The 16198-nt window shown below is 36.4% G+C and overlaps 1 protein-coding gene across 1 annotated transcript; it reads right to left on the bottom strand.

Moving 5' to 3' along the window:
- Positions 1-4938: 4938 nt before the first annotated feature.
- On the bottom strand, positions 4939-15631 carry LOC135839929 (very long chain fatty acid elongase AAEL008004-like). The gene is made up of 7 exons (XM_065356200.1): positions 15287-15631; positions 10889-11079; positions 10509-10592; positions 10234-10290; positions 7702-7807; positions 7438-7574; positions 4939-5161 (listed from the first exon to the last, which is right to left on the bottom strand). Exons 1-7 carry the CDS (start codon positions 15333-15335, stop codon positions 5015-5017), a joined length of 771 nt encoding a protein of 256 aa, XP_065212272.1. The 5' UTR covers positions 15336-15631; the 3' UTR covers positions 4939-5014.
- Between the last annotated feature and the right edge of the window lie 567 nt (positions 15632-16198).

The raw sequence follows: 16198 nt of genomic DNA, 5'->3' as shown, positions 1-16198 counted from the left end.
AATTTACCATTTTATTTGTAATTGTGTCTTATGCCGCGCCGCGCCGCGCCGTGGCGATGCCGGGGCAAAAAAATTTACCCTACGTTCGCGAGCGCGTTTCAATTTACGTAGGACGTAAGGTACGAGTAGGTACGGTGCGTATTTTCAGTTTTGTCAGGAATACCTATACTCGTACGAGTATGTACTCGTATAAGCAAAATTTTGCAAAACTGACTGCGCTCTAAATACCTTACTTAATATTATACGAGTAAACGAGTATCTTCGTATTGAAAAAAGAAAAAGCAATAAAAAATGTATCTTGGTGAACGAATGACTGAATGAGGAATGATTTATGACGACATAAAACTATTTACACGAGTGCAATACGCGTGTTTTCAGACGTGTACGAGTACGAGTACGAGTACGAGTACGCGTACCACCTCTACCTATAGGTACTCGTAGGTATCGCAAACGTGTATGGTACGTTGTAAATTGTTAACAGCTTATAGCGTACCTCTACCTACCATAAAATGAACTTTAAATATGATAAATTGTTAGAACACTCTGTTAATGAAATGGCAAACGAGTGCCATGCCACTGCCATACCGTCGTACCGCCATACCTCTAGCTAGCAGCAACGTTTACCTTACTTTTTGGCTGATAGGTATCTACGAGTACCTATCTATCTATCCATCTACGACTACGTAGGTATCTGTGCAAAATCAACGTGCCATAAGTACCAATACCTAATAGGTACTCGTAGGTACATATTACGAATTCGTCAAAAAGATACCAACAATGTTTCCAATTCGTGGAACTTGGCCTGTGAGCTGCGCTAGCGCTTCGGAGTTCGGAGACATAATTAGATTATAATCTCGTAGGTATTGTAACACTTTCTATATGTACTATACAGTATACACTTATAGGTATGTACATACAATTGTACATGTATACAGATACACAGACACACTACACAGTGCGAAATAGCGAGTGTAACTACTACGGACTACGGTCTATGGTACGATACGTAGACGTACTTATGAATTTAAAATGAAAATTTTTCCATCCGTCAATGGTAGGTAGACAGAGACACTAGCACTCAATATCCACGCTGAATACGCCGCGCCGCGCCGCGAGGTGGTGTACCACTTGTATGTACCAGTGTACCTACTCGTACGAGTAGTACCTCTACCTATACTACTCGTATTGTATAGGTTTCATTTCATTTCATTTACTCGTAGCGTACGCGTAGGTCTAGCTACCATTAAACAAGATAGGAGGAGAAGAAGGGTACTTATACGAGAGAAATATTATAGGTACCTATACCTACCTATTTTCGATTGTGGTGATTTAATGAACAATGCATCGCATACACCTGGCCAGCCAACGTTCTACATAATCGAATCGCACTTCTAATGACAATATAGGTACATACAATCATACTAGATGTACAGTACACGGTACGGTACAGGTATAGGCAGGTCTAGGTACTTCGTACAGATGGACACAATCGCCAAATTTTTTTCTCGTGTCTGTTTACATATACGTGCCTATGGCTATACTCGGTATATGTAGCATTGTAGCTATAGGTATTATGTTCAAGTGTGGGCTGCACTCTGTACCTGTACCTACAGTCCACTCCACACATACGTAGGTAGGTAGGTATACGTCATACGATATATTTGTATGTACGTATGCGACTGCGTATGCGTAATGTGTATTAACGTAGGGCAACAGTTAAAGTTTTTATGTTAGTAGAACAAATCGAAAGCGTAATGAAGCGTCACAAATGAACCAAAGGAGGCGTTATTATATGTTTACAAGCTATCGAACTGTGTAATCCATTTCTTATAACAATACGAGTACAACACGCAGACAAACCGTAGAGCTACCAGCTACCTAATACGAGTACCTTTACCTACGTTATGCGCAAGCAGCCAAGCAGCCGTCAAGAGTGTATGTCATAGACCATGGTACCTCATCTTGAACTTGATCTTCACCAGACGAATGATACATAGGTACTTTTGACATTGTTTTCTATCTACTCGTACCTACACGACACACGTAACAAGGTTAAGATTGGGTCGGGTCGAAGAGTCAGTTGTCTACTGATGGTCTGCCATAAGTATCTATGTATTGTATAGTGTGTAGTGTATAGTGTATATAGTATACCTATTACCTATATACGATGAAAGTGCAACTTTCGTTGCAGAAAAGCAATAGCCAACAAATTAGACAAGCAATAATAAGTAGGTAGGTAGGTAGGTAGGTAGGTAGGTACATAGGTACATATACCTATACGATATATTTTTTCAATTTTTAATTCAATCTCGCGAACAGAGACGTGATGAAGTGATGTGTCGTGAAAGCCGAAGGGAGAGGGGAGACTGAAATTTTTCCGATTTTTATATCCCACACCCCTCCCTCTTCCCCACTAGTACTTTTCATGCTAATTAACCAGATGCGGTCCGAACAAATTATTTGAAAGAGGGATTTGGAAACAAAAAAATGTAGAATAATAATTTTAAATGTTCAAAAATGGCGTAATGCTTTTATATGTATCACATACACAATTACACATAGATACCTAGGTACTTGACAAAACATTCGAATTAGGTATTGTTCTATTACATAACAGGGGGAGGTAAGTGGCTCTTTATAATATGATATTTTATTCAGTTTTACAGGATACCTAAGTTGCAAGAATGAATCGGGAAGGAATTTAAAAACTTAATAATTTGCAGCGCGGTAGTAATTTGAATGAAAATCAAACCAAAAACAAGCGCATCGTATTCGAAATCTGAAATATCCTGATGACCGCGAGAACAGCAATTGGAATTCAGATATATCATTGAGAAGCTCTTTTCTTCCTCTTTCCAACTAAGATGTTCTTGGCGCCCTAGGCAGCTGCCCAAGTTGCCTGTGCTTAAATACAGCCCTGTTCAAAACCACCACCAAATGGACTCGAGAAGTTGAAATGTTGAAAATAGAGAGTAAAAACCAAATTTCAGCATTTTAGTTAGTACCTCAATTTGATCTTTTTATTTATTTATTTTTTTTTTTATTGAGAAGTATAGCGTAGCAATATTTGAATCTTTAGAAATTCCCCAAAAATCAACAAATTTTGGAATGAGAAGATGTTTCTAGGAGGGTTATACACTGATGTTACTGCGCAGTGCTCCAATTCGATTGTGATAATTTCCACAGTGTCTGCTCCGCTTATCTCGCTGGAGTGTACTTTGATTTCCTTCCGCGGGTGTAGATGGCGCTTCCATGTTTGTTGTGAGGGATTGCTGCAACAGCCTTCGCATACCTTCTATCCGCAGCAGTTTCTTCCCAGATGGGATGTGAGTCTCCCGAATGCAGCTAGATAACATCACATTTGGTCTCCTCACCCATCTCAGCCAGGATCGTTGCCTTTTATTGGGTGAAACCCTCGATGTTGATGGTCACCGCTGCGCTGTCGAGGGTGGCCCTGAAAAGGGCCGTTCTTCCGATGTCTCACTTGTGGCAGGATCAGTACACGCGAGTCTAAATTCTCTATGAAATCGTCTTAGTTCATCCATCATTTCTTTATCCTATGCGCGCTCCAGGGCAGGGGCACGGGCACCAACGTAGAGGTTCTTGGTACTCGTGCTTATGTGTAGTGTAGGTACCTTCGAGAATTAATGCGTAGGTACCCTTTTGGATGAAATGGTTGTACCTATACTAACTGTAATAAAGACAAGGAGAAATCATATCTGGGTCGGCGAGTTTTGGGTTTTCCAAGTGCCAGTTGTGGCTGGCAGTCATCGACCTTTTAGTTACCTAGACAACTATACTCGTACGCAAAATTATCCCACTGGTTATGTCGCCAACTCTGTTGATTTCAGATTGGAAACAAACGCATCTGCGCATGTCTCAGAAATTGATGCTTGTGAACAGTGAATGGAAACACCGCCTGCAGTACCAGCACCCCCGCTTCCACCACTAATCCACTGACAACAAAATACACACACACACGTTTCCTGAGACATGCGCAGATGTATTTGTTTCCATTCTAATTTGAATTCAACAGAGTTATTTCTGAAAGGTCGATGCTGGCAGTAGCACCCGCACCCCAATTTTGAAGTTGGGGTAAATCGTCGATCTTGGTGTCATTTTCATACAAATTGACTACGCTGACGAGGCGACGAACATAAAGTCAGATTTGAGATTGCATCACTTACCTATAGTACGGTACGTACCTGCAATGATCGAGAAGATGATGATACATATTGTGAAAATGTACCTGTACGTACCTACCTAATAAAAAATTGCAGAAATAGGTACCTAGGTATAGTTACGAAGGTCGCTCAATAGTACATATATTCCACTTGATCAAGCTGTTAAAAAGTGATTTTACGATTGATTTTCATTCTAGACGCTATCGCATACAAAGAAATTCTGCCGTATGGTGACCATTTTTCCTCTCCCCTCTTTTCCGAGGGTCCGCCCCTACCAGTATTAGAAACCGGTGTATATTGTCTTCCCTATTGCTCTTACGGAAAAAAAATCCATAAAAACGTTCTACATATAATAACGACATCTCTATACAATTTCGGTTCGTAGAAAATTTTCATTTGAGGCACGTTCTTTTCCCCTCAAATTCAAAATACCTATTTCTCACAAAAAATCATTAAAATTTCAGAATAAAATTTCTTTTCGAAAGTGTCGTATAGCGATAATTTTTCTCATCCCATCTCAGTGAACCCAGCCCACCCCACCCCTCTACCGCCATTTTATTAGTAGGACCGCCTTTTCTTTTTTTCTTTTTTTTTGTTGGTAAGTTGCGGCTTTGAAATGTTTTTTAAGATGTGTCCCCCTAAAGAAAAAGTCGAGGTGGCTACTGGCTACCTAAATAATGCACAATATAGGACGATATCTTCGTGATACTACGAGTACTTACCTATTGTACGAGTGAAAAAAGAGAAAGAAAAATATGGCAAAGCCGCGCGCGTGATTTATTCAACAAAACAAAAAACTTGTCGAATTATTAGGTAGCTGTACATTATTCTTAAATATACGTTCGCACGTAGAAATCTGTAAACAAGGCTGCGATGAAAATGATATGGTTCAGAACCCAAAATGAAACCGTCTTCGGGTAACCGCAATTCACTATGAAAGCTGATAAGTGATGGAATAAAATTATGAAAAATTGAGTCTGAAAAAGTATCAAAAATACGTATACATCAAATTTATGTTGGTACCCCTACCTACTACCTGTACCTACTACCTATCTCATTTACTCGTATTACGAGTTTTAGTTAGGAAAGGGGTATAGAGGAGGGGCATGTGTTAGGTACTCGTATTTGTACGAAAACCTCAGATTCGTTATCAATTTTGGAGAAGTACCTAATTCGACCCGTGTGAATTTCTGTGTACGAGGTAAGTACGAGTGTCGAGTACCTATGTTGAACTTTCACGAGGTGGTTTTATGTATTTGACCGCGACTGGTTTACTAGTTTACTTAGGGCTATCAGCAAAAAGGTCGTAAGCCGCGAGGGAAAAAGCTGCTGATTTGAGAAAATGCCTACCTAGACCTACGTATAATTACGAATAAGTACCAGTAAAAAAAAACGAGTAAAAAGGTTGGGGGCGATGGTTGTGTTTCTGTCTAGCTCAAAAAATACCGTCATTATACTTCCATTAGGTACAGTTGAAGAACACCAGGAAAAGTAAAATGCAGACTTCAGATTTAACAACAGAGCTAGATAAATTGAAAAAAAAATCATTCGATTTCGCTAATGTTTGATAAATTTTTCGTTATTTTTAACTTTTTTTATTTTTTTTATTTTTTTTTTGAATGAGTAAGTAGGTACCTATTTTTAATTAGGTAGGTAATTTTTTGATGTTTTGCTCGGGCTTGTTAACCGGTTTTCAATCATTAACCTTAACCGTAACCGCAAATTAACCTGTAAGTAAATTGACCGAAAAAAAAAAACGAACCTTGACCAAAAAAAATGTTTTTGGAAATATCACTAACCGTAACCGTAACTGTTTTCTGAGATCAAAATGAACCGTGACCGTAACCATAACCGAAACATTTTCATTTGTAGAAAAAAAAACTGTTGGAAATCAAAAAAAAAATTAGAAGCGCTATTTTGTCCGGTTTTTTTATTTCTTTTTATCTGCGTTTTTTTTTTTAAATGTGATTTGTAGTGATTTGAAATTTTAACCAAAAAAATAATCAAGCCTAACGATGAAATAAAAAAACGTGAATATACGTACATAGAAAGATTCGAAACATTTGAAACTGATTGCATCGTAGATACCTACTCATTAGTCATTAACTATGTATTAAAGCTCGATCTTAATCATATTTTAGTGATAGAGGTTGGTAATGAAAATGAATTGTTTCTCGAAAAAATTGTTAAATTTCATTTTGAATTTACATTTTACTAGTGTAAGATGAACGTACCTCTTTGGTATCATTTTAGAATAATAAAACATTGTAAAATTTTGAATTCGGAGAAAAGTTTCAGAAATGTTCAAATTTTTAACTGAAATTTTAACGTCAACTGGAAAAATTACGAGTACCACCAAAAACTGCAACCTCAACCTTAACCATTAACCGACGAAATTATCACCAATAACCGTAACCCGAACCTTAACCTTTTAAAAATGAATAAACTTAACCGTAACCTTTTAACACAAATTTTGAATTTTTTGTTAAATTTCCAACCATAACTTTGACCGGATTTTTTTTTTTAGTCAACAAGCCTGGTACTTTTCTGCAATTTTGACACGAATAACTTTACTAATTTTACTATGTAGGTATCGCGAATTTTTGCTATTTTTGTGTGACTTTGTGCCAATTTTATGGTTTTTACGATTTCATTTGGAATTTTTATTCCGTTTTCATAATATTAAATAACTTCCGCTGGAATTTCTGTAGATTCCATTATGTATGTATTTAGTCAACTTTGATTTTTTTTTACCTGTTACCTGTTGGTTGGTCACCGCGCCGTGTACAGCTACAAGCCTACAGGCACGGGTTGTTTTACGCTGTTACCTACATTACATAATTCAAGGAGGTTGGATTTTTGAGAGGGTAAGATTGAAGGGTTTTGAGCTACTCGTACATATGTCAGGTAGAGGTTTTGTAAGCACAATCTTCGTAAATATGAGCGATATCTTTTAGATCAATTTTTCCCAGTTTTTTTTCACGATGTTACATTTCAATGTAGATAGGTAGGTAGGTAGGTAGGTAGGTAGGTACTAGGTACCTAATTTTTGAAACATTTCTACAAACTTTTAAAGCAAGTATTGCAAAATTTTTGGTATTTGTCACTTTACGGTGATTTTATAATGCTAGAAATGACTTTCACAAAATTTTGTTCACTTTTAATAATTAGGTAGGTACCTATTACTAAGTACCTATACGTCATTTCTTTCATTTCAACGAAATCTGCAAATCTGCGTAGGTAGGTAACTTACCAGTTGCAATTGAGTTATGTGCTTTTTCCACCAAATCGAAGTTCTTAGATTAGGGTTCACGCTCAGTAACAAATAATAAATGTACATAACAATGTGTACGAATGAGTTTAAGGCTAAGGTTAACATGCTGTGACCACCTGTAAGCAAATTCAACACGTTTCAGGTGGTTTTACTCGTATCGTGGTTCGTGGATGAAAATTGAAATTGATAGCTCGTAGCTGTATTTAAATAGACTCGTAAGTCGTAGGTAAAGGTATACGTTACCTGGTACATATTTAATGGCTACCCATCCAACAAAAACCATCCCCGAATGATGGAAAACATGCAAGGTCGATATTTGATTCCATTTTTTTCTCAATATGAAGAATATCTGCGTTCATAGAATGAGAATTATTCGATACCTATTTATCTTATCTCGTACCTAGGTATTTTTAGGACTGTAGAGTACGTAGGTATACATATGTATATGTATGGTACCTCTAGTCATACTCGTACACGTGAAAAGTGGTATTACGCAGCCCATACTAGATAAACCTCAGACTTTTTGCGGCCCAGTGCCGGGCTGCAAAAAGTCTGTTCTGTTTTCATTCGCTACAGACGTTCAAAAACAAGCAAATGCAGTGTGTATATGAGGCAGAATACCACTAAAGACCTGCATTATCCGATTTTATGGACTTGGGGTTACATGCACGAGCTATTCGAGTTCCTCACCTCTATGGAAGTGAATGAAAACATTTTTTTGATGGTGGAAAAAGTCTGGGGAATATCTAAAAAAAACATACACATCGAGTGGGAAGCCCTCCTTGAAAATTGAAAATTGAATTACAAGCCTAAATATAAGTCTTTCTTCAACCTGGTGGAGTATATACCTTCTTTTCATGGCCCAGCAGTTAGCTGCTTTGAGAACACATGGAAAAAATCAAGCGTGCTCCTGCTAGTGCAAACCAAACATCGGTCCGCAAAAACTCAGTGAAATGTCATGGGCTGCGTAATGTATGGGGGCAATCTATCTGTACATACTATAAGTACGTACTACATACATGGGTATATCGCACCACGGGATTAATAAGGTCACATCTCAAAAAAAAATTGATTTTGACATTTTTGCATTTTTGGGGTTTGTATGACCCCCCCTGAAGCTCAACCAAAAATAACACTTTGAGTTGGGTACATTATGTGGATCTTGTAAAAAACGCAAATGGCCTAACTCAAAATCCCAACAACATTGCATGTTGTTTGGAGTTATAAGGGCACATCTCAAAAAACTCCACCTTTTTTGAGCAAATTTCGTTCATACAAAGTGTTAACAAACAGTTTTGATTGTTTTGAATGTTTGTCAGATAGAAATAGACGCAAGAAGTGCATTTTTTATTGGTTTACACCAAATGGAAAAAAATGTTTAAATTGATCACTTTTCAGAAAAATGTATTTGCATATACATATGTGACGTGACGGGACAAAATCGACCTTCGGACCTAAAAAATTATTTTTCACTTTTTGACGGATTTTTGGTACTCGGACATTCAAAAATCATTTAAAACCACCCAGAAGTCCCTATGATTTTTTGCATAGCTCCATATACATGGTAATCCAGTCAGAAGTGTGCTCATTTTTTTGATTTTTTTGATTTTTTTGATTTTTTTTTTTTTGATTTTTTCATTATTTCAACTTTTAAATCGACATGGAGGCGAAACAAAGCGTTCTACCAGAAAAATACTTTGAGCAAAGTTGTAAAGAATTAAATTTCCAAAAACCTGTAAGAGGTTTATTTTTCTCCAAAATGCATAGTTTTTCCGTTTTTCTCAAAAAACAAAAACCTCATGATGATTACCATAAAATTTCTGTTTTTTGAGAAAAACGGAAAAACTATGCATTTAGGAGAAAAATAAACCTCTTATAGGTTTTTGGAAATTTAATTCTCTACAACTTTGCTCGAATGTATTTTTCTCGTAGAACGCTTTGTTTCGCCTCCAGATCGATTTCAAAATTGAAATAATGAAAAAATAAAATAAAAAATTGAAAAAATGAGCGCAATCACGACTGAGCCCCCTGTATCAATGTAAATAACCATTTTACCCAGTGATATTCACACAAGACAGGCAAGAAACGTTATCTAAGACTATGTTTAGCTCAGTTTAGCAGGAGAACCTGATTAGAACGCAAGCGCTTCCGCTAAACGAGCAGAACTGGACTGAAAACTTTAACCCCCCATAACTCAAAAACTTATTTTCGGCTCGAAGGTCGATTTTGTCGCGTCGCGTCACATATAATGAAATTTTAGTTTTTTGAGAATTATCTACTCAAAAACTAAGCACTCTAGAAAAAAACTAACGACATTATGTCGATTGGACATTTAATTCTCTACAACTTTGTTGTCGTGAATTTTTTTTGGACGCTTCCTTTCGCCTCCACATCAACTTTACTGAAAGGTTATATGTAACTCAAAATGTTTTCCAAACATTAAAATATTTCCTCTTTAGGATTTTATTTTTCAAAGTATTCTTATGCTAAATGAAGGTAAGATACCCAATCTTTAAAATGAGATTCTATTCATTCCTCACAATTAATTATAAGTTGATGAAAATAATGTATCAAGTTTTTAAAAAAAATAAAATCGCTCTCCTGTAAAATTTCACTTTTTTGAGATGTGACCTTATTACTCCCGAGGTGCGATATGTACCTACGGGAGATTTAATATGAAACTATAGACGTGTTCTTATTTGTGTATCTACGCGAGTACTATTTAGTACGAGTAGGTACTAGGTAACGTAGGTACCTAATAAGTTAATAACTTACCGTATCAAATAACTCCAACAACTTGGCGAAAAAATACAACTGAACGATGAACGCGTGCTAAAAACAAAAATCCCTCGTTTAATTTCTTACACACGTACCTACCTGCCGTACAAAAGTTGATACTGTTAGCTTATAAACACGACTATAGGATACACCATCCATACACCTTCGGCATGCCTTGGGTACTACGCGTACGCGTACGCAGCTCCAGCTACGTAGCTAGGTACTTAGGTAGGTAAATTTGCTCATTTCTAGCGAAAAGTTTTCATACTCACGTATAAGTAAATTTCCTCTGTCGATGTATTAACAGCATCGCAAAACAAATTTGGCTTTGTTTTCACAAAGTACGATCTGATTATCTGTAAAAAGAACGCCTTGATTTCAACTTGATATTCTTCCTCATGTAGTAGGTAGGTAGGTCTACTCTTTCTACGCTACGCGTAAACAGCGTGTTTTTTGCCAAGATTTAAACGAATCGTACTCGCCTATTGTTCGAGTAGTTATACCTACTTAATTATTAGATGAATTTTTCCATCGAAATTAAAATGTATAGCTACCTACGAGTTAGTAAATCTACCTATACAGCTTGCGAGTTGCGAGTTTATTAAATTCTTACTCGTACATATTTTGAGAATTACTTAAACCAATAATTTACCTCTATTACGATGAAAGACGATAAAAATATTTGAAGAATGTTATAAACTATCATAACTCCATCGACGTTGTAAGGTTTTCGATTTTTCATGAATTTGGGGCCAAGTTTGCGTACGACGAATAAGTACAGAAGTATGATGAATAATATTGTCGAAGGCGAACTAACGAATAACCAATCTTTGGTGCGAGGATCTGAAAACAATAGGTAGGTAGGTAGGTAGGTAAGTACAAGATTTCGTAGTATTCATTTATGTATTACATATCTACCTTAGGTACGAGTACATATCTTATGTGCAGTGGCGGATTAAGTATTATTGGAGCTCTACGCTACATAAAATTTAGCGCCCTTTTTCCACAACAATTTTTACCCCCTCCCCCCACCAAAAAATGCTGGAATATAAACATTTAACAACATTTAAAAGATTATTTATTACATAATACCTATAACAATTCGCAAAATGTGAAAATTTAATCACGAACTTCCATTTAATTAGATAGGTACGAACAACACGCCGCATTTGCATAAATAAAGCATAGATGAATCTTTGGTGCCCGGAAATCTGTTTAAATTCATTATCGATGATACAAAAGGAAAAAATACGATTAAAATCATATAGCTAGCTGTTTGAGCCAGCAATTTGTCGATGTTGAAATTCTCACTGGCGTTACCTATATTTATCTGTCTGTAGTGAGTGTAATGTTTGTATGAACGTGTATGAAAAAAACAGATAAAACAATAACATCCAAAAAAAAAAACAAAAAAAAATTCTCAAAAATTTTTGCGCCCCTAAAATTTTGCGCTCCAAGCTGTAGCTTGGTCAGCTTCTAGGGTAATCCGCCGCTGCTTATGTGTAGGTCTAGGTATATAATACGCGTTTACGTATACACAGTGTCGTGGAGAAAGGAGTGATACTTCGAACAACTTTTGGAAGGGGGAGTAGGAAACAAAAATGTCGAATAATTTTCTTAAAATTTATACCAAGACGTGAGAAGTGATTAATCTATACTCCTCGCAGCTGGCATTAAAAATTTAGAAATAGCCGAAACAAATAGGTATAGGTAAGTACCTATGTACTTTGCACATAACTCGGCGAAAAAGTAGGTAATACTCGTAGGTAACAAAAATAGGTACTGCATACCTACATAAGCTCGAGAGAAGCCTTCGGGTCGTAAAATTTTGCTTGTAAAAAATCTAAAAACGTTTTAAAATTCGCGCACAGCTATACGTGGTTTTATACGAGATCTTAAGCTCAACGTGAGATGTGCAGTTTCGTAATTATTTTGCATTAGGTACCTACACCTACACCTACCACTACCTAGTACAAAATACAAATAGCTAAGTACCTATAACTCGGTTACTCGTATTTGTTTCTTTTCCGTATAGTTGGCTCATTTCGAGGCGGTGTTGTTTCTCATTTTCTTTTTTCATTTAATCTTCCATAATCTTTAAGTTGTCGAAATTTAGAAAGTTTCTTAAGCATTGTTTGGTTTTTCTTACGGACGGACCAAGTTTTTCGTGTTAAAAACAATACGTTATCCGATGTACCTACCTACTACCTACTCCTACCTTACCTATGCGCGCCGCGCCGCGCCGCGCCGCGCCGTACGGCACCATTTAACGAATCTTTCGCTCATTTACGAGTAAGTTAAGCCGCCAACTTTTTCGTCGTATCGCGGCGCGGCGCGGCGCGGCGTACGCGTATTTTTAGCCTTTCGGGTTTAGCTGCGATTGCGAAGAAATTTCGTTCGGATTTACGCGTTAATTATCGACGAATAAGACGATAAATTCGACGCGACGCGACGCACTGTATATACGAGTAGTGTATACCTACTATAAACCAGGCACCTGACAATTTGCTAAACAAAGCCAATAAAATTTTAAAAATTCAAATTTAAGCCCCGAGATTTTTTTCTTCTCAAAAGCGCTTTTGTCATTGGGAGTAGGTAGGTAGGTAGGTAGGTAGGTAGGTAGGTATTGCTGTAAAAGTTTCCAATAAAAGTTACAACTAGACGAGTTTTCATAACAAAGCTTATTTCAGCAGAATGAAACTTTTTTCATTATCGTTTTATATTATTTTCAACTCTGGCGTTCGTGTCGTTGCATTGCAGTTCGACCAGCAAGGTGAATGCTTGACAAACATATTCCCTCGCCAGTTTCCTTATCCTTATCCTTATCCTTATCCTTATCCTTATACATACTACGTAGGTGTAGGTAGGTATTAAGAAAAATTTATGAATTAATTAGGCGATTGTGTGAGAGACTAATCAGGCAGGGTGTTACTTGCATCTGCACACTGAACGCTTCGACGATCTGTTATGTTCTTCGTGCGTGTGCGTGTGCGTGTGTATGTGTGTTTCTAATTGCATAAGGTACCCTAAAATTTCCACACAAATAGGTATACTCGTATTTCAAGGCGAAAAAGGTCTTATTTTTGTTTTCTACTAACAGTACGCAACTTTAAGTTGTTATACGTAGTTTTACAAGGAGGGGTTAGGGTATTACGAAGAATGACCGGATTCAACGACTGAAAGGTTAATTACTGTATGTCGTAAAAAAACTTACCTACCTACTACCTACCATAGGTAGGTATTTACTTATCACATCTTAGATCAGCCGTGTGTAGGTAATATTTTAATGCCTTGTACGATGCTGCGAGTGCAATATTATAGGTATAGTACATCCACGTAAAATGGATTGCATATCCTTCGACTGCAATGCGTAGAGTAGCCTACTTTCATTAATGAGTAGATACATAATGCATACCTCGGCTCGTACCTCGTAGGTATGTATGTATCTAGAGTCATCTCATTCTCAGTACAAGTCAAATCGAGCAATTTTTGCACGACTAGTGTTAAAATCCCCTTTCCCTCCGAGTCTGAAGACTAAAGAGGGGATGTTGATAAGGTATATTTTTAAATTGATTTTTTGTAACGAATTCTTATCAATTTTTTTCGTAATGATTTCGAGTGGATTTTTTGCGCTGGTCCGGAACACGTTTTTAAATGTTTTTCGTGGCGATTTCATTTTTTCCGCAATGATTTCGAATCAATTTTTTGCGGTGGTTTAGAATAAACTTTTCAATGTTTTTCTTAGCAACTTCAAATTGATTTTTATAGCGTTTAATTCGACGCATTTTTTTCGAGTGATGACCTACGAATGTTTTGCAGCGAATTCGAGCGAATTATTCGCGGTTATTTAGAATAAATTGTTCGACGGTGATTCAGTTTAGAATTTTTTCGTTATTATTTCGAATGAAATTTTTCTGTAGCATATTTTTAATGAATTTTTTTGTCCATCTTTAAAAAAAAATCCCATTTTTCGAGTAATAAAACGAATTTATTGCGATTTTTTAGCGTTAAATTATGTACCTAACGAATGTTTTCAAAATAATTTCAGACGAATAATTAAACACGTACGATCGCGGTGATTTATTAGAATATGTAGCTTACCTACGTAAATTGTTCGACGATGATTTACATAGTAGATGTACTAGTTTGGAACTTTTTTTTACGAAAAATTTCAAACAACATTTTTTTGTTGTCATTTTTAATATCTGCATTTTTTTGGTGATTTTCAGAATGCATTTTCAACTTGGAAAAAGAAAGGCAAACGAGCCCGAACGATGTGAGAGCAAAAATTTTCGAAAATTTGAGTTTCGAGAAGTAAAAAATAAACGCGTTTATTTTTTACGCGAAAAGTTTATTTTTTGATTAAACGTTTTTCGAGTGCGAATAAAAGATTTTTAGAAAGTGTGATTTGGAAAAAGAAAAACTAACAGGTCTGAGCGAAACGAGGGCCGAAGTTTTCAAAAGTACGTATAAGTATGTAGGTAAAGGTATGTATATATTATTCGAGAAGTGAATTATCGGGTATTTTTTTCACGAGTACCTAGTCAATTTCTTGAGATTTGTGTATTTTTGAAAGCTAAGTATATTAAGTAAGTACCTAGGTACCTGAGTAAATAAGTAGGTAGGTACTTATTGTTATTGTTAATTTTTTTTTTTTTGGTGTTTATAATTGCAGGATTATTACACGCGTGAAGAAAGGGGTTTAGATTTGGTTTATTAGGTTGATGTTTTTTCAGTAGGGTGTTAGGAATTTTTGGCTTTCAGAAGGGTTGTCTGGGAGAACAGACATTTGAAAAACCACGAACGTATTTAGCCCGAGTGAAGTGACGGAAAAAGCTTTCAAAAATGTGTAAGTGATTCGAGTTCCAAAAAAGTCGTCAAAATAGCTGCGTTATTAGGTACCTACCTAGGTAGGTAGGTAGGTAGGTAGGTACCTATAGTATACAAATTTTTCGAATTTGTCAACTTTGTCTCGAAATTTGCCAACTTTGCCGAAATTTGCCAACCGGACCTGGAAACCAAAATTTAAGAAATTACGGAATTATTTTACCTGTGATTTCCTCGTTGGCATATTTGTAAAATCGCGCGAAATAATTCATATTCAACGTACACCAGCTTAACCCGCAACGTCAGTTTAAAAAATAATATCGTGTCACAGCAAAGAGCAAAAAAACATTAGAAAATGCATGTTTGAGACGAAACGATTAAAAAGGTTGAACAGTCGACTGTCTGGATAAAACTATGACCGAATGGAACGAACGATAAATGACAATATTGCACTCGGATAAGGTACCTCAACCATATTCTAATTACACATACGAGTGTATATCCGCCTTCGGCTTCGTAATCGAATAATACCTGTACAGTGTACAGTGTACAGTGTACATACATATATCGAGTGTTTAAAATGCATCCGAACACGAGTGGGTGAAATTTCTCATTAGTCATTAGGTATGCAGGTAAGGTAGGTTGAGGTTGAGGTTGAGGTTCCTTCTCGGTCTTGGTCTTTTTTGCACTTTGCAACAGTTTAATACGTATACCTACCTACTTACGTAAATACTCGTAATTCGATTAACCAGTAGGTAGCGACCTAGGTAACATTGCTGGAAAATTTAAAATGGAATATATAGACCCTACTACACCTAATGTAGGAAATCTTCATTCGTCAATTATACGAGATAGATAAATATTAGGTACATATACGAGTAGGTATGTATTAGATATCTATCTATAGGTAATCTCGATGTCATCGAAATTGATGAATTCCAAACGCGTCAAATGATCAATTTCAAATAAGCTACGATCGCGATATATGTACCAGTACCTATACTGCACCGCGCGTCGATTAATTTTCATCGTTTAATACGTGGCCGTGGGTATAAATAAAATTGTTAGGTATATTTGGTGTAAAAATTCAATTAATATGTAGATTATTTCGAGTATACAGTTTTAATAGTAGGTA

This window comes from Planococcus citri, chromosome 3 (genome assembly GCF_950023065.1).
Source record: "Planococcus citri chromosome 3, ihPlaCitr1.1, whole genome shotgun sequence".
NCBI lineage: Eukaryota > Metazoa > Arthropoda > Insecta > Hemiptera > Pseudococcidae > Planococcus > Planococcus citri.
Note: the sequence above shows the minus strand (reverse complement) of the source record. Positions and strands in the feature narration are given on the sequence as shown.